Here is a 24,510-nt window from a genome sequence, read left to right on the forward strand (position 1 = left end):
CGTAAACAAAACATGGAGGAGACTGAGAATATTCGCCCGGCTCCATCACATGTCAAGTCAGATGTTTGGACGCATTTTGGCTTTAAAAACAAAGAAGGTAAAAACAAAATTGATATGACGCACGTAATTTGCAAACACTGTTACATCGTGATGAAATACTGTGGGAACACAACAAACTTAAAAGGCACATGCTGAGGCGCCATCCAGAAAAACAAGATGGAGTGCCGCAAGCACTGATTAAACTAACAACAGTCGATTGCAAGCTAGCCCCAATTTCTACACGCGCAAACATTTGAATGTTTTCATTTCATTGGTTTAAAGGACAACTAAGGCCATGTAAACGGCACTGATTATCCTTATTTTGTTGTTTTAAGTTTTATAAATCCTAAGCACTTTTTGTCAGTGTGTCCACTCCAGTAATAGTAATGTTTGTGTCCAGTTACAGTAATGTTTATTTTCACGGCAATACCTCCAAAAGTCATTTCAATAAATACAGCTATGTATGAATTCAGTTGCTTTCAGTTACAGTACGTATCAATTAAAGACACTATCCAGATCATACACAGCCAGTCAGCCACTGGTGTACAGTGTTCAGTGAAAATATCACAATGCATTGCGATGCATTGCAATAATTCAAGTATCGTGATGCATCGTGATAGAATCGCATCGTGGCATGTAAATCGTGATTCGAATCGAATCGTGACTTCTTTGGCAATACCCACCACTACTGAAAATATTTTTTTTCGAGGCATTGTAATGCTGCAGTGGTTTACTACAGTTTCATTTAAAGCTTGTGTTTTAGGGCATTTGCTAATGCTCAGTTGTTTTTGTGACCCAGTCCTTGTTTCCCCGGGAAATCAAAGCGCACACATTATAAAGGTCAAAGGTTTCTCTTGTTTGGGCAGACTTTAGTGACTCATCTGTTCTTGTCTGATTCCTACAGCGTAAGGATGTCAGACAAAGTGTTTTCCCACCGGGAGGTCCCCCTATTACTACACATCTGAGAGCCCATGGACTTATCTGATGCACACGCGTACAGCAGCAGTGCCACAACTGCATCCCCCAGAGGTTCCCGTTGCCACATTTCTCTTTTTATCAAGCTGTGTGAATCTCACTTTTCCATGAGTTGCCATGGTTACTTGTTGGATCCAGCTGGTCCCAGAGGCAAAGGAAACAGTCCTAAATGTGTACGTAAACATGCTCAGAGTGTGAACTATTTAACAACTCCCTGTTTCATCAGCGTCTTAAGGAGAGCGCTTCCAAACTCCCAGTGTGACTGAACAGTCGCAGCACCTAGATGTGGCACGGACATTTGTGTCTGAAACGGCATTGTTTCAGAAGAAATGTCTTATTAAATCTGATGAAATTTGGCTAGAAATGATCTTGTAAAAATACCGTTTTTGGTTTATAATGTAGCTGCTCTGTCTATTCTTCTAATAGTATTCATAGATACAACTCTATCACTAGAGTGTCATCAGTGGGGTTGTGTCTGTGTTGAGAACCTTTTATTTTATTTTTTGGCACATCGTCCCCTGTGTGCCACACTGTGCGTCTGACATTGAGCTGTTTGTGTTCTGCAGCTAATCTCCTTCTGGTGCTTGTTGAGCTCGTGTTCAAATGGCCTGTCTGTCTTTTTTTTTTTTTTTCCCACTATTTCCAGGCAATTTTGTAGCCTGCCTCTGTCCATGTGCCACCACCTGCTCTCCCCTCTGCCTCACTGGCATTATTCTGACATCTCCTGACATGGCCCCAGCCGTCTCTGCTCTCAAACTATAGCCAAGCCTCAACAAAATGTTAAGATTCGCTTCTCATCGTGACCGTCAGGGGTTAAGCGGAGCCATGACACTCCACGGCTCAGTCTTGTGCTTTAACAACATGGAAGGCTTTGTGACACATCTTCATAAATCATGTATCTGAACTTTTTTTTTTTTTTCAGGCTTAAAAGCTCTGTATTTTCAGTAAAACAAATACCATAAATTATAACCTATACTCACTGGTCACATTAATTGGGTACACCAATTACTGCTAGTATCAATGATGAATGCCGTTTTTTTCCATTTAGAACTGTCTTAATTACTTGTAGCATAGATTCAAGCCCGTGTTGTTATGATGGCATCTCCTGTTGCCGCAGATTTATCGACTGCACATCCACGATGCAACTACAATGGACTGATTGTCACGCTGAAGAAATCCGTTTGAGATGATCCGAGCCAGCTTTGTGATAGGGTGCATTATCCTCCAGAAAATAGCAAAAAGAGGATTCACTCCTATGCTCATAAAGGGGTGGCCGTGGTCAGAAACAATGCTAACACAGACTGTGGTGTGTAAACAATGTTCAGTTGCTACTGAGGGGCTTGAAACGTGCAAAGAAAATATCCCCCACACCAGTGCACCACCATCATTAGCCTGTCTGAACCATTGGTACAAGGCAAGGCGGATCTAAGTTTCGCTCTTTGTGGAAGTACTTAAATAGGTCTATCTAATCCAGTGTCTGCTGAGTTTGCGCACTGTACAAAATACACTGTGACTTAAATACAAGGCTAAATAAATGACAAAATAAACTGTTCAGTTAGGGTAAGTGATTAGCTTGCAGTTAAAATATATCAATATTTGCCACTTCCATATGTGGTACTAATTTGGATAGGTATGGGATATTTTTCAGTGTCTGAACAGTCTTCTCGCATTTTATCTGTCTTTCATGTCCCTCTCCTGTCTATCACTACACATCCACACACAGCAGTAGCAGTCAGCGCTCTATAAACGACCGTTGTTAATAGCTGTGCTGTTTTCTTCCTACCTTACTTCGTCTAGCTATGATATGGTCTTAATATTGTCTGCTTCCATTGCCCAACAGCTTTCTAATAACAAGGAGAGATACTGACCGATCTCCGTGGGTTTTTTTTATAACAAAACTTTATTTAACACTTCTAGAAACAATTACATTCACCATCACTTAAGTAAACAGTGCGCTGCTCTGTGACGTCTCCATATGTTATCTGCATATGCAGGTCACTTTGCAGTCTTGAACCTTTCACACTGCAAAAACGGATCTAAAAATAAGTAAAATGTTCTTAAAATTAGTGTATTTATCCTTGATTTGAGCAAGTAAATACGATTATCTGCCAATGGAATGAGTCTTTTTACCCCTAAAATAAGATAATTAGACATACTGCACTTGAAATAAGATGATTGAGATGAATTGTTCCTATTTTAAGTGCAAAATTCTTATTCCATTGGCAAATCATCTTATTTACCTGCTCAAATCAAGGATAAATACACAGATTTTAAGAACCTTTGACTTATTTCTAGTTCCGTTTTTGCAGTGCAGATAGTCTGACAGATTTAATAGTCGTATGAACAGCCACCTCAAAAAAATCTAAGTGAAATTTAATAGTATTTCAGTTTTTCTTACACAATCCCACCCCCTCAACAAGCCCTGAGAAAGAGGAGAAATACTGGGTCTGGCAGGGGACCAAATCCCCAGGAAAGTAAGGCGCGGGAAAAGTGAAATTATTTGGGTAAATGTGTATGGAATCGCTACCTGCGATTTGCAAAGCCCCAGGCTTTTGAGTGGTAATGGAAAAAGGTCTATTGATCTTCAGGGGATTAGTGTGAAAACTGATTGAATAAATTAAAATCCAAGGTATTTAATAAGTGCAATGATACTTATATTGTGTTAAGAGCAGTTCAACATTTTAACTGCTTAAGGCAGAAAGCTGTGTACAGCGTCTTGTAGTTCTGCTTTTGATGCTGTGGTACCACTTTACAGAACATTTCCCTGAGCTTCAGTTCTTTTACTTCAGCCTCTAACATCACGTAACGCGAGTGCTATAAAGTGTCCGTGTTTTATATTATCCTGCAATACCTATACTTATAACATCCAGATTTCTAGTGTCTTGTACAGCATTTTCTCTCAGAAAACCTTTATAAAAATCCAGCATGGTGTATATATAGGAAAAGTAACTTGGGTTAGTGCATAGTGCAAGTCGCAATATAATTAGTCTGTAGTCTGCTTAAAAACAGCAATTTGCATAATTGCAATGTTTTAGGTCAGCACTTACTCTGTTTTACTTACACTATGGGAATAAAAATGCAAAATATCAGCAAGCCAGAAGTTACATAATTGACATTTGATAGGGGAACTTGCTTTGAAATACAGTTTCTTGTTAACATTTGTATCTTTTAAGTCAGTAATCTTACGAACTAAGGCAATTAAAATAATAGTTTCAAAAACTCCTGCAACTGTGTGGGAAACCAATTTGCACAACAGATAAATTTAGTGGCATGTCTCCAGGACAATACCCTAGATAAAGCTAAACTGTCTCCAAATGAAGCCTGCCTGCAGGAACCTGAGCAGGACAAATTACATACAAGAGTGCAACTAACGCGGCAGAGAGCCATGTAGTAACAAAGTCTTTCCAAGCACCCAAAGCGGTTCAAAAATCACACTACTCTTTTCTAATATATCTCTGAATGCTTGAATGACCACTGACCTGGAAAGTACAGAAAAAGTGCAGCAGCAATGAACACACTTTGGTTATCAGCCAGATTGCATTTGGCATCAGGGCGGAAAGCCTCAGCTTATGCAACCTGACTTCACATCCGTCCACAAACAAAGCGCTGCATGGATGAGGCTCGCATTCATTGGTTCATTTCACCTCACAATTAAAATAAAGCACTGCGGAAGTTCTTAAAATGAATATTTATTCCAAAATTTTTAAAATGAGAAGATTATCGTTTTCCTAAACCAAAGACAGTGGTCACCCAATTATGTTGGGTGTACTGCAGATTGGCAGCACAGAGTCCACTAACAGACGTCTTTTGTTTTCCAGTTTTTAATTTGCAAGCAGTGTCTGACTATGGGTCCAAGCTGTCCCTGATGCTGGGGTTCTGATCCGGAAATGACGTCACACCCAAGCAGAGAACGTTCTGGTTGGAAGTTGGGAAACCAGAGGATACTAATTGCTTGTATTGCTAATTACTATTAGCAATACAAGCAGAACAATGTATTCCTCTCTATTTTATGCTGAACAGCCCTATGTGTACTTCTGAGTTCATTCAGTAAGTACTGTCAGAAGTGCTGATAAGATGTTTCTGTATCTTTGACCATATTTTTTTAAGTGTGACTACCTGTCTTTTTGACCAACTTAGTCAACTCGGTCTGAACTGCATCTTCAGGGGGGATTTTTTTGTGTTTGCAGCTGTTGACCCAGAAAATATTCTAAAAAGTGTTAGATCCTCTGAGTTCCTTGCCAGACTTTCAAGTATAAAGACAAAGAACAAACAAGGAAATCTGTTCATAACAGATGATTGTATCTTACTGTGTGATTGACACTTTGTTTAATGATTTCATTCAACTTTTTGATTCTGCTTCCACATGCAGCACTCACACTCCATTCCTGCAAATACAGAGACTCCCTGCATAAGAAAATCCGTTAAATTTGTTCTGGTCATTAAGTATTGAGAACTTCTACCAAGAGCGTGATATATGAACTGACCTCCTCACTGGTTGCTGTCACACACGTGTATGTCTCCCTGCCTACTCCATGTTTGTCTTCCCGCTTTTTTCCCATCTCAGTCAGTTTGTCTGGCAGTGTGGCTGTCCATCTGTGTTTCTGCCTGTTTATCGGCACGTCTATGTGCCCGCACGTGTATCTGTCTGTCTCGCTATTCGTCTCTGTGACAGCTAAACACTGTGAGTGCATCCGTCTCCCTCGGTTTGGTGCATGTCCCGGGGAAACATTAGCAAGACTAATCTGAGGCTTAGCTCATGTGAAGCTGATTGCTTTTCACCGTCTCAGTTTTTGACAGTGATATTGATGAGTGGTTGCAGGAGAAATGCTGCATGACATATAACAGCATATTTTGACGCTGGTGTTACGGACTTCTAATGAGCTCCATTTATCTGAGCAGACTGACATTATTCGTCATTGTGTATCAATACAAGCTTGTCGAGCACTGAGAGGAGTTTATACCAACATGCTCTTCATCATATGCCTGTACCATACATTTGAAGCCATGGCCTATAATGTGTAAACAATGTGGGTTGGAGCATGAGAGTTAAGTGTTTCGGTTAACTAAATATATTGTGTGTTGTTTTTTTGTTTTTTTTTTCAGCCAGTGCTGTCATATCTGTGTTTTTCCTGAAGGAAACGGTCCGCGCCTCTGACATTGTTGGTAAGCAAACACTTTAAGTACATAGCTGTTTAAATACATAGTTGTCTTATGAGGCCACAAATTCAGTTTGGAAGAAGATAAAAACATATGCAATGACATATATTGCTATATTCCTCACATGTAGCCTCCTTAAAAGGAGAAAAATTAAAATCCAAGGTATTTAATAAGACACCAGCTGTATCCTGGGCTGACTAAGCCGCTATTAAAATCCTTAGGCATTAATTACATTGCTAACTCATTGCTTGGGAGTAATGCTAGAAATAAGCATTTACTGTCCAATTGTTCAAAATGTTAACATGTGGAGTTTGCTAATCCTTATTGGGCCTTTAAATAGAACTTTGGTTTGGTCGGGGCAAGTTTAAGCTTAGGGTTTTCTGCAGCAAACTCTTTAGGTTGGTTTACCTGTGAAAAAAGGATGAAAATGTTAAAGGGTAACCACGTGTGCTGTAAAGTGTGATGCTGAAATACAGATAAATTCTTACTAAAAAACTGATGAAATATGCCAGAAAACTGAAAGCTTTGTCATCAGTGGGGTTTTCACAAAAATATTGATCCAAAACATATTGCCAAATGAACACAGAACTAGTTAACCACATATCCCGCCCACGAACATGGTTGTGCAGTTTGTGGACTACACCACTGTGGTTGGTCTCATTTACAACAAGAGATGAGATCCACAATCTTACACAGTGGTGCTCCTGGAATGACCTCATCCTGAACACCAGCAAGACCAAGGTGGTCAGAGTGGACTAGAGGAGGTCCAGGAAGACTGAACATGCTCCTCTCTGCATATATAAGGATGATGTGTTTGTGGATGACATAAAGCTCCTGGGCATTCCCATCTCACCTGACCTCTCCTGGACTGTGAACACCTCCTACCTGGTAAAGAAGGCTCAACAACAACTCTTCTTTCTCAGGAAATTGTAACGATCTGTATTTTCCACTAAAATGTGAAAAAACTTTCAAAAGTTACAATAGAAAGCATTTAGTTTCTCAGTGTGATAATGTGGTATGGGAGCTGCACAGTGCAGGAGAGGAAGGATTTAGCACTGGTGGTGAGGACAGAGCAAGGATTGTAGGATGCTGTCTGCAGGACCTAGACTCAGTCTAAGCTGCATGAGTCCAGAAACAGGGCCAGACATATTGGCACAGATCCCAGCACCCGGACAATTCACTGTTTGACCCACTAAATCAAAAACTAAAACACTTAAAAATAGCTTCTTTCCCAAAGCTCTGAGGGCTATTGCCCCCTGCTGAGAAGCAATAAACCATCAGCCCAGCTCATAATCTGTCACATGTTACAAACACACTACTGGCTACACAGGTTCTGATCTGATGAAAACCCTGTATACTGTCTCTCACTTGCAAATGTGTATTCACACACAATAATCTCTCAGGGACTGTCTGTGCAGACATCCATGCAAATTGCACAATTCTGTAACTAAATTTATTGCACAGTATTGCAGACTGCTGTGGTTGATTTGGAAAGGAGTCCGTTAGCGGCTAAGGACTGTACGCACGCTTAAGCCCCCCCAGGGAGTGATGTGGTTGGCCAGTGCAATCAACCTTTTTTATTTGTTTTTTTTGTTTGTGTGTTTTCTCTTTTTTTTTTTTTTTTTACGGAATATCATATCTTATTGTGTCCGCATGTTATGAGTAAGTATGTGCATTCTGAGCCGCTGTCTGCCTCACCAAAAATTGCATTATGTAACGATAAAGCTTCTTGATTCTTGATAAATTCTATTTCATCCAAGGGATTCTTAGTTCTGATACCTAAATCCATTAGCTGAAAAGAGGAGAGTGAAAGAGGTACCAGGGTAAACTGTTAAGAGGAATGCTCAAAGATCTCTCTGTATGCTCCAACATTTAAAAATGTAGGAGGAAAGAAGTGCTGTCTGAGTGACCAAATTGGATTGAACGAAATATCAACAGAAGGGGTATTAATGACAGCGCCAAGGCTTGTTTTGTTAAATATAATCTTAAAGCTTTGGTTTTTTTCTTTGAATAAATGTACTCAGATAAAAAGTTTATTTTATTTTACTTAGTGTGATATTATGCCACTGCAATAAAACCTGTTTTTTTTTAGACTTTTTACACATATTTTTTAGGTTTGTCAACAAATGTTCCTAGCTCTTTAATATTTACAAAAAGGAAATCAAAAATATACTGCATTTATTTTTTCATTCATTCATTAGAAAAAGAAGCTGTGCCATGCTCAGACCTAATCACAATGTTTTGTATGCTGCAACAATGTTTTCAGTATGCTGATAAATGGCATGATTGTCATGGCTGTCACAATGACGACCGTCACAGCTGTTGAACTGGAAATTCATATCAGCATCTCACAGCTTTGTGTATTGTTGCTCTCCCAAATAAAACAGCAGCATTTTTTTTCGTTCTTGTTTTTTTTTTTCTGTCCTGTAATTGCTGCATGGCGTTCAGCAATGATTTGTAGACATTTTTCATTGTAAAAATGCATTATTTATGAGAGGTATTAATGGAGGCAGGCTTTGTTTTTCAGTAATGTGCCGTGTGTAGTGAGGTAAGCAAGCTAAAATAAAATAAGTAAAACTGCACAAACCAGGGATGTGGTTAGTGATATTAGCTGTATTGTTTCCTCTATAACATTAATAAAAGAAACATGTAGATGATGTAAAATATCCAGTGTCCAATTTGATTATTCAGCTGAGGCACCACTCAGGCTTCAGGACCAGTATCCATTTCTGGTCTATTTTGAGGGATGATCATACAAGAAAAAACACAAAATAGATTACAAGGTTATACTCATTCATGCATCAGTTTATACATAATTGTTTTAGCTTGTCCTGTGTGGCTGAATTGTTGTCTTAATGCTCCAGAGAGCCCAACTGATTTACTTTCACAAGTGGAGCTTTACTGCTTTCGCCATAGTGCTTTATTTGATATTATTTTGGGACTATTTCAAGTATAATGGACACAGAAACGGAAAGGTAAAAGAGAAAGAAAGGAAGAGAAAAAAGATGAGACAAAATGCTAAAAAGGAGAAAATGTGACAACTAAAAGAGTATAGGAAAAAGAGAGAACAAAATGACATCTTTGGACGGCGCTTCTACACATGCAGAGAGATATGAAAAGAATAGCAAACCCAACTAAAAAAAAGTATCACAGGTACAAACAAGCAAGACCTTGATACCATCATGGAAAAATACATACATAGTATTATTTAATACAAGATGTATAAAGTGACAGCTAAAGCTAATGATAGGGGTTTTCTATATAGAAGTAAATCTTTAAGTACCTGAATCCAAGCACCTGTAGGTGTTTGCGAGAGTGCACTTGTGTATCCATAAAAAAAATGCTCAATAGGGGCTATGAGGAGCCAACCACCGAGGAGCTACACCAGAGCGATGGGCCCAGAGACCTGAGGCCCAGATGCACTAAGCCCCCTAGCAGGGCCCCGACAGAGCCATGAAACAAAGGCCCCATGAAGCAGCCACCAGCAGTCAGTCAGCACACACCCAAGCACCCAGACACAGACACAGAGGATCATCAATGCACCAGCGGGTCAAGGCGCCAGCCAACGGAGGGGAGCCGGACAGGGGGGATGGGCTCCACACTTAGTGGAGACCTGAGATGCCTCAGTAGAGGGGCCAGTCCAAAACCCAACTTGACAAACAGAAAACCAGCTACACAGTCACATTCATTCTTACCCTAGTGCCCCACATGCAAACACTCTTAACCACAAATGAAAAAAAGAAGACGCTGTACATACACTCACTCTCATCACACACATCCTATACTCCCAGGTCGAGGTACCAGCACCCAAGAGAGGTGTCCAAATCCTGAATGTGATACCCATAATCAGGATGGGGGGACCACCCCAATCCTTACATACCCATACTCCAGCCTCGACCCCTCAACCCGATCCCAGCCCTGACAACCCACGAGACCATCCACCCAGAGATTGGGAAAACACAATCCGAATGGGCCAGCCAACCAGAGCCCACCCCACGAACCCAGAGGTGCTGCCTCCCCCACACCCTGTCTTCCATACTTAAGCCCCACACCCTATTCCTGGGGCGAGCAGAAGTGTCAGCCCAAGCCGATCCCCAAGAGCATCGCAAGTAAACACCGGAGGGGGACCACAGACCCCGGCCCCATACCCACCAGACACTCCAACCCAGGGATACATAAGAACCCAAGACCCAGGCACTCTCCGTATGAACCACAACACCCCTCAGGACAAATCCGACAGACTTCCACTCCCACTAGGTGATGGAGCTGATCAAAGGAGCCCAGAGAGATCGATCTGGTGTGGAGGCAGATGCTGTTTCAAGACTAATATATTTTAACAAAAGATCTCTATCCTGATTGATACTGAGATTTTTTTTTTACTTTTCCAATTCATGAGGATAGTTTTCTTAGTGGTACACAGGGCAGTAAAAGCCGTGTAAACAGATTTTTTTTTCCCCCAAAGTGCTATCATCCAAGTTACCCATCAAGCAAACCAAGTGAGGAATGTGAAATATTACATCTCAGACACTTTGAAAAGTCTTTACATATCTGGCCCCAGAATCTCTGAACAGGTGTACATAACCATAGTGCATGAATATAATTGTCAGGATTGTTGCCTGTGAGCAGATAAATGAATAATCTTTCACCTGTATAGTGGACTCTGTGAAGGACTTGTTCTAGAGTCTAACAGCTGCGTCCACAGCTACTAGACTCTATTACTGCTTTTTTTTGGCTGGCAGTACAACCAAGTCTGGTTTTTGCAGTTGTGAGGCAGAGTGGCACTTGCCACTGAAGTGTAAAGTTTAGTACAGAAGAGATTATAATTATGCTTGGAATGTTTTTTTGGAGTTAATGCTTCAGTATACCAAGACATTTTGGACAATTTTATAATCCCAGTGTTATGGGAACAGTATCGGGGATGGCCCCTTCCTGTTCCAGCATGACTGTGCTCCTGTTCACAAAGTACCATCCACAAAAAAACACGAAGAACTTGACTGTCTCTCTACTCTCTTTCTCCCATAGGTGGCAGCCTGGCCATAACTGGAACATACGTCCTGGTGACCTTTGCACCCCATGCGTCCACACACATCACCGCTCATCTGGTCCAGTACTATGCCATCAGCTGGCACTTCCTGCTTTACCTTGTATGTAGTTCTCCTCAGGAGTTGAATAATACCCATGATGAAAACTGAGGGATAGCAATGACCGTGTTTTAGATGAGCCATTGTTGTGTTAATGGTGCAAAACAATTAGAAATCCTTCATCTGACTTTCATTTGTGCATGTCACTGTTCAAGCTTTCTGATCATTCTGTATCCAGGTCTAAGCTCTAAACTGGCCGTCTGTTGCATCATCGTTTTGTTAAAAGATCTAAGTACAGTTAAACAATAACCGACATCAGAGAATGACCTAACTCAGCCCTCACACCTGTTGAACACCTGCTCAGTTTTTCCTCTGTGTTCATGGAAGTATGCTATTTGTAGAAGTCTCATTCTAAATGCTTTAGTCTTATACTGAGTGCATCGCTACTCATCCATGTGCTGGTCTGGTTTGATATTACCTCAAGCCAGTGAGGGTTATAAACATAGCTGTTGCCATAGTGACATACCTGGCACACAGAGCTGAGTATAAAAAGAGGCCTTCTCACAAAATCTACTTGACACAGAAAATGGTAATGTTGGTTTAAAAACTCTGCAGAGATGCTTTCCCAGGTGGGAGGCCACATCCTGCAGCTTTTCAATAGATGCTGGCACTCTTAGACGTTGTTAAAGTTGAACCACGCTTTTGTAATTTGGGCAGTATCCTTTCACTATTTCAGAGACCTACAGGTGCATCTCAAGCTCCATCTTTTTTCCAGTTTATTTCAAAAAGTGAATCTCATAAATACAGAGGGAAATATGTGAAGTTTTTATTTATTGTGATTTTGATGATTGTGCGTAAGAAATAATTAAAACACAAAATCCTGTGTCTTAGGAAATTAGAATATGATATAAGATGATACATTATATTTTAAACATAAATGTCAGATTTCTAAAATGTTTATTTCTATGTACTCAGTACTTGGTTTGGACTTCTTTGGCATGAATTACTGCACCAGTGCAACATGACATGCAGGTCGATCAGCCTGTGGTTCTGCTGCGGTGTTCAAGAAGCCCAGGTTGCTTTGATACTTCAAAGCAACCTGGGCTTCAGGTCATCTTCGTTGTTGGGTCTGGTGTCTCTCATCTTCCTCTTGACAATTCTCCATAGATTCTCTTTGGCTCTGGTCAGGGGAATTGCTGGTGAGTCACGAACAGGAACACCATGGTCACTGATTCCTTTGGTACCTTTGGCATGTCCATAAAGCTTGGCAGCATATGGAAGCATGAAATGCTCTGGAATTTTCTGCTAGGTGTCTGCATTGACTGTGTACTTCAGAAAACCCATTAGACCAGAACCAGTACATGACATGGTAACTTAAACCCCCACTGACTGTGGAAACTTCACACTGGACTTCAAGTAACATCAATTCTTTGATTCTCTACTCCTCCGCCAGACTCTGGGACCTTGATTTCCAGATGAAATGCAAACTTTACTTCATCTTAAAAGAGGACTTTGGACCATTGAGCAACATAAAATGGTTCTGGTGTAGTCTCTGGTTCAGAAGTGGCTTTACATGAGGAATGTGATATTTATATCCCTTGTGTAGGATTTGTCTGTGGATCATAGCTCTTGATGCGCTGACTTCAACCTCAGTCCTCTCCTTGAGGAGCTCCCTCAATTTCATTAATGGATTTTTCTCCACAACCCTCTTACGGCTGCAGTTCCCCCTGTTGCACCTTTTCCTACCACACTTCTTCATTCTGCTTATTTTTTTTTTAGGTGCTTTAATCCAGGACTCTGTGAACAACCAGCTTCTTCAGCAATGACCATTTGTGTCTTCCCTTCCTTGTGAAAGGCGTCTTCTGGACATTGGTTGCTGACCCAGACGGAAAGACCTATTAGAAGCTCAGAAAAACCTTTGCATGTTTTGCGTTATTTAGACGCCTAGGATGTGACACCATGAGTTTCCGATGTTGAACTTTTTCACACTATTCTAATTGTCTAAGACACAGAATCTTTGGTTTTCCTTATCTGTAAACCATAATCATAAAAAACAAAATAAATAAAGATTCTACATGATTTCACTCTTTGTGGAATGACTAAATATGAGTTTCACTTTCTAAAATTGTTGACAAATAATCAAACCGAGGTTTGATTATTTGTCAGAAAGAAAGTCAGAAAGAAAGCGACACTTGACCGTGACTGAGCAGCAACAAAAGGCTGTTACAGCACTGCTGTAAACTAAATTCAGCACATTAGAAAAATATTCATACCTCTTGAACCTTTTCAAAATTTTTTCACAATAAAAACACAAACTTCAGTGTTTGTTAGTGGATTTCTTGTGGTAGACTAACCAAACTTAAAATCATTTATGGTCTTCAAACTTTTGTACAATTGATAAAAAGTGTGGCATGCATTTGTTTTAGTTGAACTTTTGACCTAGTCTCAAGTCTTTTGGAGCCTTGAACAGGTTTTTTTGCAGGAGTGCCCTGGAACATGAATGGATGGAAATCTCTACTGGATGATCCAGCCACCGTTGTATTTTACTCTGGAAGTGCTTTGCTTAGTGTTAATTTTCTACACTCGTCGTTTTGCATGAAGACCAAAAAGTTAAATGTTGGTCTTATCTGACCAGAGCATCTTCTTCTACATATTTCTTTTCTCAGTATTCTACAAAGCCCTGATTTGTTTAACTGCATGGCTAATCGATATCCTGAGGGATTCTCCCACCTGAGCTGTCAATCTCTGCAGCTCCTCCAGAATTACCTTGGTCAAGAGGCTGCACTTCTGATTAATTATTTCCTTGCGTAGACAATTGTAGTGAGGAGATAGGTTGGCAACCGTGCTTTTCTGTTTTTGGGTGACAGCTCCCACAATGCTCTGTGGGAGATTTTAAGCTTAGCATTATGTTTTATAACCTAAACCCTGCTTCAAACTTCTCCACGTCTTTATCACTGACCTGTCTCCTGTGTTCCTTGAACCTCGTGTGGTTGTTTTCCAACAGATGCTATCCAGCAAATCTGTGAGGCTTTAACAGAACAGCCAGTGTTTTTTTTAAAGTTGTCTGAATCCAATTTCATGCCATACTTTTCAAAGTTCAAAAATGTAAAACCCATATATCCTTATCATTTCAACTTCAATTATGCTCTACTTTGTGTTGGTCTATGTATTGCATGAAATTCCAGAGAACAACGTTACTGCTTGTGGATTTGATGTGGAAAAGAATGTAAGTTCAAAGCGTATGAATATTTTTGCTAGGCGCTGTGTTTCCTGGGCTGCTGTGGCATCATTAGGCGCGACACAGCACTACCATCAGCTCATACCACACTTAAGTTCTGTTTTGCTGACCTGTGCCATTTATAAGTGTAAAAATGCAACCGCATGAGAAGCAAAACAGATCCAATCATGCAGGTGAACGCATGTGGATGTCCAGAAAGACAGTTTAACTTAAGATGGCCTCGCCTCCTCTGACTGCTGTGCTCGTCGTTGTGTGAAACAGAACACCGTTTGCATTTCAGTGAATAAGCTCATCAGCTGGCAGAGGGACGGCCTCCAACACGTGTGGCATTAATTGTAGCTGGTGATTCAACAGAGGAAATGAAAATGCTATTGATGACTTGTGATCATTAGCAGAGGTTAGCCCATCTTCTGGTTGAGAAAGCGTGGTATTCCATATGTGTGCGTGCTGCTGTTAATGACCCAGGCCTTTGGTAATCCATTTCTTTATAGAATAATTACATTTTGGAATAGGCCCTTTGTTTAACATGCTTGCCATTACATCAGGATGGCATTGAGAGATATTTAAAGGTTAGCTTGCCCTTTTTCCCTCGGTACTGCAGCCATGCTCCTACTCCACATCCAATTAATCTGTGCGGTGTTTATTTGACTGAATGCCATTGGACTCACAAGGACAGGTCTAGGCCCTTCTCATTAAAGACAAGACATTCGTTTCTTTTTTTCACCACAGTTAATCATTTTCGTTTATATGTCTGGTTCACTGGCGGTGTGCTGGGTTTTCTTATATAGATAACAGTGAAGAACAGTTTAATTCCAGTGTTGTGTCTCTGAACCGAGTTTGAGCAAATGAAATCAGCATTATTAACACGTATAACCCTCCTTTCTTTCTCTCAACAGTTTGTAGAGGTCGTCCTGTTTTGCATTCTGCTCTATCTGTACAAGAGGAGGGGTGTGAAGCACATTGTCATTGTGATGCTGCTGGTGGCCCTGCTTGGTATGAGCAAGTAGAAGTGTCTAAAGGAGGGCAGAGGTTATGGATTAAGCTATTTTAAGTAGGCAGAGGTTGCCTTGTTGCCAGGCTACCAAAAACAGACCTCTGCTATTGTTTCTGTTAAAATACGAGTAGAAAACAATAGGACAAATATTAATTTGCATTGGCAGAGATAAACCGCCTCCACACGTTAAACGAGAACAGATGGAGAGTTTCTTTATCTCTACAGGTTGAACAAATGCTGAAGTGCCTTTGTGCTGTTGCAGCTTCTCTTACAGTGATCTCGGTCAAAGCCGTGTCTGGGATGATCACAGAATCGATAAAAGGCCAGCTGCAGCTCATCTACCCCATCTTCTACGTCATGCTCGTCGTCATGGTGGCCTCCTGTGCTTTCCAGATCAAGTTAGTCAAGGTTTTATTTCCCAGCCTTGGCGTAATACCTATTAGCTTGCTTAAATCGCCTTTCTTCACAGCAGGCTAAATACATTTGTGGCTTTCCAGTTTCTAAACATAGAAAATTATAATCTCAATTTATCAGTATGTGCAGGAAACCTACAATGTTTGGTTGAAAAGAAATAGGATGAAGCATAACTTACATTGTATTTTACTCTCCACAGATTCCTCAATCAGGCAATGAAAATGTTTGACGCCACAGAGGTGGTTCCCATAAACTTTGTGTTTTTCACAGCAAGCGCCATTGTTGCAGGTATGCTAAAACACTCTTAAGTTGTTCTTCTCTTCATAGATTATTCTTAAAGAAAGTGAGGGGATGGTCTTTACTTTATTCTACATAAAACCCACAGACTATAGCAATGGTTTAAAACCTCTGTGTTCACTGCCTCCTCTGGCCATATTTGGTGGCATGGCTTCCTTATCTGAAGTCATTCCAATGAGGCCTTCGGCTTCCTGATGCCACAGTTGTTCATCTGTGACCAGAAAACTTACAGCCCATTCCACTCTTATCAGCCCCCCTGGCAGGGATGTCCAAAAATCCCTAAAATAAATTAATATTTTAAAATTGGACAAGTTTGCTAGATTTGTTAATGAAATTCTTCAACTGCTATCACTGTTCTTTAAAATGGGTTCTTGCCTCTGGTATTCTTTTAAGTTCTAATTGTAGTTTTCTTATTTCCTTTAACAGATTTTGTTCTTGGGATGTAGCACAAGTTGTTTCCAAGTATTTTATTTTCTGTTCTAGTTCCAATTCAGTTGCTTTTTTTTCCTTGTATTTTGGAGCACATAACCTTTGCTCCCTCCTAGAGAAGATATGAGATGGATCATATATATTTAGAAAAAAAAAACAGTCCTCTCCTCCCAAATAACCTGGTAAAATCTTCATTTTTTAAGTAAGGCAATTCAGGCGAAGTGTCTGTCTGTCTGCCTTAAAGTCTCGCTGGTTCTTCTCAATGGCGATTCCAAAACAGCCAGATTTGTGGTCATTCTGCCAAGGCCGAGCTTCCAAAGCACATTTTCAACATCCTTGACAGAAGAAATGGACAGACACACGATTGTCTTCCAAGGAGTCTGCCATGTGTCCAGCTCCAAATGTCCCGCCGGGGTAAAAGGGCTCTCCTTCACCCAGTCTCCTGGTTGAGAAAATGTGATCAATTGCGTTGAGAGTCCAGCTGACCAGATCCATAATTTACAATATGGAGGATATGTAAAAGGAGGCTCCAAAAAGATTGATAGAGGCAGAAGCAGGGCAGATACAGGAGAGAGGAGAGGAGAGGAGAGGAGAGGGAAAAGTGTCTGCCTTCACCGGGTCTGCTTTACGTTTTTCTATTTGACCTATGATTCTATGCTTTTTAATACTATTTCTAAGTCCATGTGACAAATCGTATTGAATTTATTCCAAGATGGTGCTGTAGAAGGCAAGCTTGGTACTTAGCCATCTTGTATTTTGCCTGTTTTTCTGTGTTTACTCTGCTCTAGATTACCATTCTCTGGTCACTTTCACTCCTTAACATCAGATAGTTAAGTTGGGGGGGAATGGAAAATGCATGGAGAGATTCATGCATTTTTCCACCATTTTCTATTCACCCCCAACGTCACTGAGATCTTGGTTGGGGGTGCAGCGGGTCTCTATGGGATTTACCAGAAACGTAAATGAGTTGAAGCTGCAGTCCCCACATTCCATTAAAGCAACATGACATTAAAGCAACCTCTGGATTACGCTCCATAGAGGTTTCTGTGTTTTAACACTGTCCCTCTCTGGTAACTTTTAGCAGTGAAACATCAGACTTTCAACTCCTCACACCGTTCCATCGCTCCTGATCCAACCTGGAACTTTTAAGTTATTAGTTACAGGAACAACAGCCCTGTATAAAATCTACTGGAGACGCCAACGCCGCAGGGGAAAGCATGCAGGCATGCTGGATAAATTAAACAGCAGGGTTTTCACATTGCGCTCCCTTCTATTCACCTAGCGAATGTCTGCTCTCTGACCAACAAAACAGATACTACTTCTCCTCAACAGAACTAACCATGACTTCTGCAGATCTGCCGCCCTGTGCTTCACAAAGTCCTAGATAACCGAGCACATCGTGGACACAACAGTTCCCTTACTGGGGATTTCTGTATTTATGTAGGCTTGACCATGTAACGAAGCTCACGGGAAAAACATGGGGAGGCAGACTCTTTTTCTACATAAATGAAGACTGGTGTATTGATGTCATGGTGTCACCTAGAGACATCACTCAACTGTAAACCTTTTAATTCACAGGGGTAGATTTCCTCGTTTGTCCTGGTCACTGTTTACATTCCACCCTAGGCCAGTGTTATGCCCCTTTTCCATAGGATCAGATTGGCCTGGCTCCACTAAGCTCCTCCCATTTTGTGAGGATTTCGTTTTTTTGCTACCTGGCTGGCTTTTTTTATCCCTCCTCAGGAGGTAGTACGACTGGAGCTGAGTAGGGCTGAAATGTGAGATAAACAGACTGTTGTTCACTGATTGGCCATGGGGCAAGGAGGAATGAGAAAGTTTGCTCCGAGGAAGTCCAGGCAGAAATTAAACTGAAGAGCGACAACATCGCTCACTGGTGCCAACTTGCCCTCCATTCAGGACCTGTACATTTCCAAAGTCAGGAAACAGACAAGAAATATCACTGCAGCCCCAACATGTTCCAATTTCTCTCCTCTGGTAGGCGCTACAGAGCACTGTACACCAAAACCAACAGACCCAGGAACAGTTTCTACCCACAAGCCATCACTCTAATGAACAGCTGACACTGACTTACAGAGTCAGGAAAACACCTGTGCAATAACCCAGTAATCTGACTCTATTCAGTCACTTGTTTACTGGCTACCACTCTGTTGTTTATTATTCTGTTTCTCAGTGCTGTTCATATTGTCACATTGTTTACACTGTATACCAAATCCTCCTACCCTCACATACATGACACTGCATATAACACGCATCTATTCTAGCATTCTCTGCACGCACCACACTGAGGACATGTATGTTTTTGTGTCTGTGCAACTTTACATCACTTCCACCTCCAGCATGTACATAATAGTAACAATGGAAATATTCACTCCTGCATCCTTTGCACTCTGCTTATTGCAGTATTGTCTCAATCTATCCACTTTGTTTAGTGAACATGTTCTGTATACTACAGACCGTTTGATTTTTATGGCTGCATTAGTGTGCTATTGTATTATTGTGTAAGGAAGCACATTTTGAGCATTGTGACATCCAGTCATATTCCTCGTATGTGTTCACATAGCTGGCAAATAAAGCTGATTCTAATAAAAGTGCAAAGCTTTTGATAAAGGTTCATGAGCTGGGGTGACCTTTTGGCCACTGACTCCACCTGTGGCTTAAAATTCAACTTGCCATCACTAACCACCCCCTGGTATTTATACTGTGCCACTGGCTCAACAATTTGTTATTGCAGAGGTCATTGTTGGCCTTGTTCCAAAGTGTGCACATAATAAAAAAATTTCCAGCACACTGATATTTAAAAAAGAAGCTGATTTTAAGTCCCTCACAACCAGGCCATGTTCAGAGTTCTCATTGCTGAGGACTGAAACAGTGGCAGAATCCTATAATAATAAAGACAATACATCTCAATTAAAAGGTGCCTTTCAGGTCACATGAGGTCACCTAAGTTCAATAAAAGCAATAAAAATGGAAAATGGAAAACAAAAATAGAAAATTAGTAAAATAATAGGAACATGGTGGTCAATCAGAGTGAAAATGCTTGTTTCAACAGATGAGTTTTCAGCCAGTAATTGCTCTGCTTAGCCATTTGTATATAAAACAAATAAGAGGGGAAGAACACAACCCTGAGGATTACCAGTGGAAGAAAGGAGAGCCTCACATAGTGTAACTCTTACCTTTTATGTCCTCAAAATAAAATAAGAAATGTCAACCAGGAAATAAATCCGACATCAGTGTTAAAGGAGTTCTTTAGTCTGTGTGCTAAAACATGGGGTTGAATGCAATTAAAAGCAAGGAACCTTTCTAAAGGATGTGGCACAAAGAGCTGTTTGAAATAGCAGGAATTCAAATCTGGTGGCCTCTGCCAGTAAACTGAAAATGCCACGTCACTGGCTCTGTCAAACCAGATCCACAAAGCTATCACTGCGTGGGGTGCTTATAAGATTGGCACCATTGGTTATGTTCAGTAAAAAACAACAACACAGAAACCTTTCCAAATATATATATATATTTAAATGTAGAATTAATTTTCCACATAATAAATGTAGCAAAAGGACATCTGTCCATCTGTTGTCAGTGTAGGGGACCTGGAGACTATCTCCATTAATCATTGGGTGACAGGTGAGGTTTGTAAAATATCAGGGTTTTTAAAAGGAATTTCACCCAGTAGTGTGCTAATGTAATAATTTAGATTAAGTTTTTTTTTTTTTTTTTTTTTTTTTTTTACCATAGTGCTAATAAGTGTGTAAAATGCTTTATTTGTGGCTAAGAGTTCCTAAAACTCAGTCATATATTTAAACGATAATGGTTGTTTAATAAAAAAAAAATACAGTTCTGAGTCTTCAGACAGAAGGCAAGTTTATGCTTTTCAGGTCATTACTACACCCTGACCTGGAAGCGTTCACTAAAAACACCTAGGGTAAGTGAATGTAGGGTCTCACAATCATAAACAACCTCAACTTGAGTATTTCCCCTTTGGTTGAGCTTAGTTGCTTCTAATGAAGTGCTAAAATCATAATAATCAGAATTAACTTTATTTACCAAGTTTGTGGGTCCAAACAAGGAATTTGACTCCAGATTCCAACATCCAATCTTCACCGTGAGCTTTCATTTTCACAAAAACAAGTTGAACCTGCTGATATTTAGCAGATACATACAGGTATTCCAGCCCAGATCATTCTGAATATTGGCGCAATGATTCACTGGATGGCTAAATCTCATTGAGTTTTAAAAGGAAATGCACATGCTGTTTTTTTTTAACAGTCCAGCATTCCCATTGCTCCCTTTTTGTAGATCAGTCACACAATTTATCTTTTTTTTATTATTTTTTTTTGCAGTGTTCCCAATGCATTTGCTTGTATTGAAATAAAACCTAATCCACCGATTTTAGCCAACCTGACGTTTCTATTAATTTAAACATGTTGCTGGCATCAGTCTTTTTTCTTCTTCTTCTGATTTTGTCATGTCAGTCATTTCTGCCTGTGTCCTGTGACATTTGAGGGTCTAAAGTGTTCCAGCAGTCCAAAATATCAACAATGAACATTAGTTGTAAATACTGGCTCTTTGTCAGCATTTTACTCCATCCTCTCAGAGGGGCAGGTCTGTCACAAGAGGGAAGAGTCACAAGATGCGTTGTTTTGAGTCGCTGTTAGTGAAAGGCAAGAGCAAAGTGAAGAAGCTTTTCGGATTACTACTGCGGAGTCTGCCCACACAACACACGATTGACTCCACGGAACAACAAATTGCTTCTGTATTTTATCAGCAGTGGAAGAACATCCGTGGGTGGATTTCATTTTTAAGATTAGTTTGGTTCCACTATGGAGGAAATGAATGTTTTGTTTTTAACCTTCTAATTGCCACAGCAGTTAATTTGAGCCTTGTGAAAAGCTGGAAGAAAACATTTGTGCCTGCCTTTTTGGCAAGTTAATCGGATCCAGGGAAATGTTTTTTCTCCTAGATGCTCAGTATTGTAAATGGGAGATACGTTTGTCCTGCTACCAATCTGTAAACATACATCAGTTAATTATACAGAGAGTTCCTCTCATCTTCCCCAAGAACATACAGCCTCATTTCTTACAGTCATATAGCTGGGCACTAGAGATAACCTGTGTTTTAGTCGAATGTGTTTTAATCTGGTTTTTCTAATTGCAGGGATTATATTTTACCAGGAATTCGAAGGCTTGGCTTTACTGAATGTTTTTATGTTCTTATTTGGGTAAGTTCTGCAAACCTGACCCCTCATCGGGCCTTAAACTATAAAACCAGCAAGTGCTGATGTTAATTGTCCCTGAAACTCTCTTCCAGCTGTCTTCTTTCCTTTGTCGGGGTTTTCCTGATAACCCGAAACAGACCAAAGATAAAGCAACAAGATCCCACTTTTATTGCAATGGACAGGATTCCTGGTAGGTTTAGCTCTTTTACTCCTGTTAAGAAAAATGACGTCACACAGGCCAGAGACTGAATGAGTTTAGCAGCAGCGACCCGTCTAATGAGCTGTGTCGTCCGTGTTCACAGGGAGAAGGAACACGGACAAAGTGCAGCCTGAGGCAAAGACCCAAACATACGGATCACTGGCAGCCAAACTCATGTGCAACAGAGCTGGCGAGACAGACGATTCATAGGAACCATCTCCATCTGTCAGGACTGCTGTTTCATTCAGTCTGGGAGTCTGTGCAAAGCACTTCCAGGGTTCAGCAAAATCTCTTATTAAAAAGCAGCAAAGACAGGGAGTTGATTCTTGACAAGAAATCTGTTTCTCTGTGTTATCCTCACCGCTGAGGAAAGATGACTTGGAAATGAAATCCAACTGTTCATGATTGCCCTAAAACATCAGATGCCTCATCAGCTGCAGTAGAACGGATTTAGTCAGGTTAACAGTTTTCTGTAGACAGGTGCCAAACGTGATGTCTAAACAGGCTGAGAAAACAGTATCCATCAAAATAAGTGCACTACTGCCCCCTAATGGTGGGGGGAAGACCCTTGATTGAACTTGCTTAACTTTACAATGAGTCGATGTAAATGTTAATTTAAAATGTGGTAAACTGTAGTGTTTTTTCCTCCTGTCTTGTGTCGTAAATACTTTGTGATGTGTTTGATTACACCAGCATGCACCACAGAGACCCGTCTCCAGCGTCTTTTATAACTCATCCTAGAAGCACAAGCGTGCGGCTTCACCGCCCATCTTCACCTCGGATAAACCTCAGACTGCACGCTTGACTGAACCGCTACCAAACTGTGGCGTTGCCAGGCAACTAAACTCTTATCTGCCACCTACACATTACGGGATGTGTGGGAAACCACAGTTCATGGCAGTGCAACTATAGGAAGACTCAAAAGTTTAAGTATCTGTGGTCGGCTGCAGTTACAGGGCCCTGCAGGAGTGTTGACAGCCATGGAACCTTTTAACATTTTCTCAGCTTACAACAACTAACATATTTCATTGGCGTGATAGACCATGCCAAATAGGTGCATATTTTTTAAACTAAGTCATTTGTCAGTTGAGCATAGATAAAGCTATCATTGTTTTAGGGGCATTTCTGCACCAACTTTGAACTACTCAGATAGGATAGATGGGCTCTGGGTTTCACCATAGCCACGGTGTGGTGAAGGTGTTTTTTGCAGTGTTTGCCAGGACATTTTTGGTTTCATCTGACCAGAGCAGCTTCTGCTACTTGTCTTAGTTTTTCTCCATTGGCTTAGCTCATTTCTTAAAACAGAAATTAAGTTCTTAAAACTCCCCAAAATCATTTAGCAAAACAGCCATGCAGTTCAGCACAACGTCATAGCTTACTTGCAAAAGATCATATCTCTCCCAAAACTGTTCACACATCCTTCAAAACTAAATTCCTCTCCCATATTAATAGTCAGTGCCACCAAAATGACAAAGATCCTTCTCAATTGCTTTGGCTCATTTCTTGAAACAGACCAGACGTTCTCAAAACTCTTGGTGCTTTTGCCAAAATAGCCTGGATTGTTCAGCACAACACCACGGTTCGCCTGCAAAAGTCCAGATCACTCCCAAAACAGTTCACCCATGAGTCAAAACTAAATTCCTTTCTCATAGAAATAGTCAGGGCCTCCAAAATGCATCATCCATTTGACATTGTGTGAGCACTGCAAGTGAAAATGTTTAGATGTTTCGTCACTATTGCCCGACTACCTAATGGGATATAACTGTGCATAAAACAGAAAAAGATTTTACAGTAAGAGTAGCTTTAAAGGTTTGACATCATACACTCAGACTGCCATGGAAATTTTAACAATTTTAATTCACACAAAAATGTATATATTGCAGTACTATACAATCAAGTAAAAAGAAAAATATACAGCATATATATATACTGTAATAAAAAAGAAAAATTGTATGTATCCTACTGTGCTGTTATTAGAGTAAAGCAGGACTTTGAACACTTGCTGGTCGTTGTCCTGTAATGTCTTCACACGCAGCATCCATCACATGGAGCAGGGACCTTTGAGCTTGAGCAAAGTGCTCATATAGTCTCCACCCCCAAGCGCAAGAAAAACTCAATAGGATTAAAAGAGAGTAAGGTGGTCGTAGCTCCATGACCAGCTCAATGCAGTGTCCTGTCCCATACAGTATACTATTCCATCATTGATGTACATACCCGGTTTTCCTTCGAAAGGTTTGGATGATGGAGGAGACTGTAGAGTGAGGCACATTAGACTGCAGCTGGTGACCTGCCGCTGCCATTGTAAGGCGACTGTTGACAACATTGTCTAGAATTGTGGCCCAAATTTCATCCGGTACAGCAAGGCGTCTTCGTGCACCTCGGCCTCTTCCTCTAGCAGGACATTGCCCTTGTTCATTTGCTGGGCCTGGTGCCCCTACATTCAGAAATTGTACCGGT

At 40.7% G+C, this 24,510-nt stretch overlaps 2 protein-coding genes across 3 annotated transcripts in view; one reads left to right on the forward strand and one right to left on the reverse strand.

Moving 5' to 3' along the window:
- The window catches only part of LOC105933145 (NIPA-like protein 2), a 38,986-nt gene extending 16,225 nt beyond the window's left edge, over positions 1-22,761 (forward strand). For both annotated transcript variants that reach the window (XM_012872549.3, XM_036129191.1), the window contains exons 4-11: positions 6,118-6,177; positions 11,194-11,315; positions 15,387-15,483; positions 15,747-15,882; positions 16,098-16,186; positions 21,794-21,857; positions 21,947-22,044; positions 22,157-22,761. In XM_012872549.3, coding sequence (XP_012728003.2) covers positions 6,118-6,177; positions 11,194-11,315; positions 15,387-15,483; positions 15,747-15,882; positions 16,098-16,186; positions 21,794-21,857; positions 21,947-22,044; positions 22,157-22,263 — 773 coding nt within the window. In that variant the 3' untranslated portion in view covers positions 22,264-22,761. The remainder of the gene's footprint in view (positions 1-6,117; positions 6,178-11,193; positions 11,316-15,386; positions 15,484-15,746; positions 15,883-16,097; positions 16,187-21,793; positions 21,858-21,946; positions 22,045-22,156) is intronic.
- Positions 22,762-23,031: 270 nt separating this feature from the next.
- pop1 (POP1 homolog, ribonuclease P/MRP subunit) overlaps positions 23,032-24,510 on the reverse strand; it is a gene marked incomplete in the record, with an annotated part of 15,892 nt that continues 14,413 nt past the window's right edge. The window contains 1 exon segment of the mRNA XM_036129177.1: positions 23,032-24,510.

The sequence above is a fragment of the Fundulus heteroclitus genome, chromosome 3 (genome assembly GCF_011125445.2).
Source record: "Fundulus heteroclitus isolate FHET01 chromosome 3, MU-UCD_Fhet_4.1, whole genome shotgun sequence".
Taxonomy (NCBI): Eukaryota; Metazoa; Chordata; class Actinopteri; order Cyprinodontiformes; family Fundulidae; genus Fundulus; species Fundulus heteroclitus.